Source organism: Poecilia formosa, unplaced genomic scaffold (assembly GCF_000485575.1).
Source record: "Poecilia formosa unplaced genomic scaffold, Poecilia_formosa-5.1.2 Scaffold1330, whole genome shotgun sequence".
NCBI classification, from domain to species: Eukaryota; Metazoa; Chordata; class Actinopteri; order Cyprinodontiformes; family Poeciliidae; genus Poecilia; species Poecilia formosa.
Window position 1 is genome coordinate 12,932 of NW_006801269.1, and position 2,753 is coordinate 15,684.

Genomic DNA, 2,753 nt, shown 5'->3' on the forward strand with positions numbered 1-2,753 from the left:
GCAGCTTTATTTCAAAGGTGTCTGAAATTACAAAACATTTCAAACCTGACAGCACGACCAATACTGATTATAAAGTTGACTACAGTAAAATGTTCGCGGCAGACGGAACTGATCTTCAGACATGCATTGACCGGGATAATGAATTTCGAGAATTACAGGGGTTGATAGAAAGACACGAAGCTGGACTTCGCAAGTTACAGGAGAAGAAACCGAAACCTAGACCACAAAATGTTTACGCACGAGATGTGGAGAATTGGAAAGCCAAGCAGAAGAAACCTATATCAAAAACCTTGTTACAAATTGACAGACATGGAGTAAGACCTCTCTACTTGTCCAATGAGGATTCTGGAAAAGACAAAAATGACTTACCGATTATAAAGTCTTTGTCACGTAAAAAAGAACAGAAACCCAAAAAACAGGTTACTGAAAATGCAGAGAAACAAGTCGCAAGTCACAAGTCGCAAAGGCAAAAACACAAGAAAGTTAGTGAAGGCATTCGGTCACAATATGTACATGACGAGAGGGAGAAAAATGTTCCTGAAATGGTTAAATTTCAAGAGAAATGTAAGAAGATGGCCTATGATAATCTGCAGGATATAAGGAGACAAGAATATGTCAAAGACGCTTTAGAAGAGAAAAAGTTTTATAAAGAAATGACCAAGCAGGAGTTTGCCCAAAAGTTACTTGACAAACAGGAGAGAGAAAAGAAAGTTGAAATTAAAAAGTCTTTGACTGATGCATGGGATGGTCAAGTTGAATATAAACGGCAGAAGAAGATGGAAATGGACAAGATTAAAAAGCAAGGGTCTTATTCATTGATGGAATCAGAACGGTTGCATCGAACGGAGGAAGTTGAGAAGAAACAGAAGAAGCAAAAACTCAGCACACAGGACAAAACTGAGCAAAACATGAGGGACCAAATGATAACACAGTGTGAAATATATCAGAGTGTCGGTGACTCAAATGAAGGCTTTCAATCTAAATCAGTGTTTGTACAACACATTGATGTAGATGAGATGAGGCTTCCTGAAGAGTTTAATTCTCTAGAGGAATCTAGAAAGATTGTTTATGACAATCTGGATAATATAAAGAGGAAGGAAGCTGCCAACTTCGCTCTTTTGGAGGAAAGGCGATTTCAATTGAGAGCTAAGCAGCAGTTAGGCCAAAAGTTACGAGAGGAGCAGGAGAGGGAGAAGAAAGCCATTTTGAAAAAGTCTCTGACTGACGCATTGGATGAACAAATTCAATATAAACAACAGAAGAAGAAGGAAATAGCTGAAATTGAAAAGCAACAAATGGCTGCCATAATGGAGTCAGATAGACTGCATCAAATAGAGGAAATTGAGATGAAGAGACAGAAAAAAAGGAAAGACCGGAAATTTTTTTCAAGGCAGGATGAGACTGAGCCAAACATGGAAGACCAAAAGAAGACTGTGGATGATAATTTAGAGGATATATTGAAGAAAGAAGCTGCCTATGACTCTCTTTTACAAAAAAAGCTATGTAACAATATGGCCAAGGAGGAGGTTGCCAAAATGCTACGTGAAGCACATCATCAGGAGATGAAAACTCCAAAGCAAAAGCCTCTGGCTGATGAACTGGCTGCCCGATATCAATATAAACAGAAACAGAAGAGGGAAACGGACAGGACTGAAAGGCAAGGGGTGCTTCCCGGATATCGAGCTGAGGAAATAGGAGCGAGGAGACAGAAGAAGGATCCCCAGCAGAAACTGAAGACACAGAACAAGACTAAAAAATATATGGACAACCCAGATGCAATGCAGTGGGAAATGCATCACAGTGTTACTGAGCAAGGAAGAGATGTTCAGTATGAATCTGGCTTTCTAGACCATGAGAGTGACTGCAACATTCCTGATAAGGACAGAAGTCGTGAAATACGTAAAAAAATAGTGTACGACCAACTGTCACTTATAAAGAAGGAAGAAGCTAAAAAAAGGGCTTTTATGGAGGATAAGCTATTGAAAGAAAAGAGACATCGGGAATCTGCAGAACAAAAGCGTGAAAAACTAGAGAAAGAGAAAAAAGCCGCAGCTATCAAGTCTCTGACTAATTCTTGGGATTCCCAGATACAACGTAAACAGCAGGAGAAAAAGGAACTTTGTGAGATTGAAAGGAAAGACATGACTTCATTAATTGAATTGGAAAGAGCGTGTGGAGGTGCAAATTGGAAAAGTATCAACGTTCCGCAAAACAAACAGCCTGCTGACAAACATAATGACGTAAAAACCAGCAATATTTCCAGACCTTTACTGAGTCGTCAGAAAGTTACCAATACCAAGCCTGTCAAACTTCCCTCACTGAAATCGAAATATGTGCACTTTTCTGAGAATTGCCAAGAGAACTGTAAAAGGGTAAAATTCCCATTAATTTACACTCCCAAATTGATTAGTGGGGGCTGAGTTCCATGTCGCCATTGCTGAAATAGGTTTTCTCTGGGTGCTCCAGTTTCCCTACAAAAACGACAGACCTCCAGTATTCCTACATAAACGACAGACCTCGAGTTTTCCTACAAAAACGACCGACAGACAGACAATAGGTTTTCTCTGGGTGCTCCAGTTTCCCTACAAAAACGACAGACAGACAGACAGACAATAGGTTTTCTCTGGGTGCTCCAGTTTTCCTACAAAAACGACAGACAGACAGACAGACAATAGGTTTTCTCTGGGTGCTCCAGTGTTCCTACAAAAACGACAGACAGACAGACAGACAATAGGTTTTCTCTGGGTGCTCCA

At 40.1% G+C, this 2,753-nt stretch overlaps 1 protein-coding gene across 2 annotated transcripts; it reads left to right on the top strand.

Moving 5' to 3' along the window:
- The first annotated feature begins 435 nt into the window (after positions 1–435).
- On the top strand, positions 436–2,437 carry LOC107835251 (golgin subfamily A member 6-like protein 22). Of its 2 annotated transcripts, none has more exons than XM_016667586.1 (2): positions 436–920; positions 1,425–2,437. In XM_016667586.1, exons 1-2 carry the CDS (start codon positions 543–545, stop codon positions 2,418–2,420), a joined length of 1,374 nt encoding a protein of 457 aa, XP_016523072.1. In that variant the 5' UTR covers positions 436–542; the 3' UTR covers positions 2,421–2,437. The 2 variants fall into 2 exon arrangements, with proteins under 2 accessions (XP_016523072.1, XP_016523073.1); XM_016667587.1 differs by having other exon boundaries at positions 436–917; positions 1,422–2,437.
- The last annotated feature ends 316 nt before the right edge of the window (positions 2,438–2,753 follow it).

Bases quoted from the DNA above. Each gene is read 5' to 3' on its own strand.
- LOC107835251 (XM_016667586.1), top strand. From the start codon at position 543: ATGGTTAAATTTCAAGAGAAATGTAAGAAGATGGCCTATGATAATCTG. The intron at 921-1,424 runs ATGATAACACAG...ATGGAAGACCAA, and splicing joins AGCAAAACATGAGGGACCAA to AAGAAGACTGTGGATGATAA.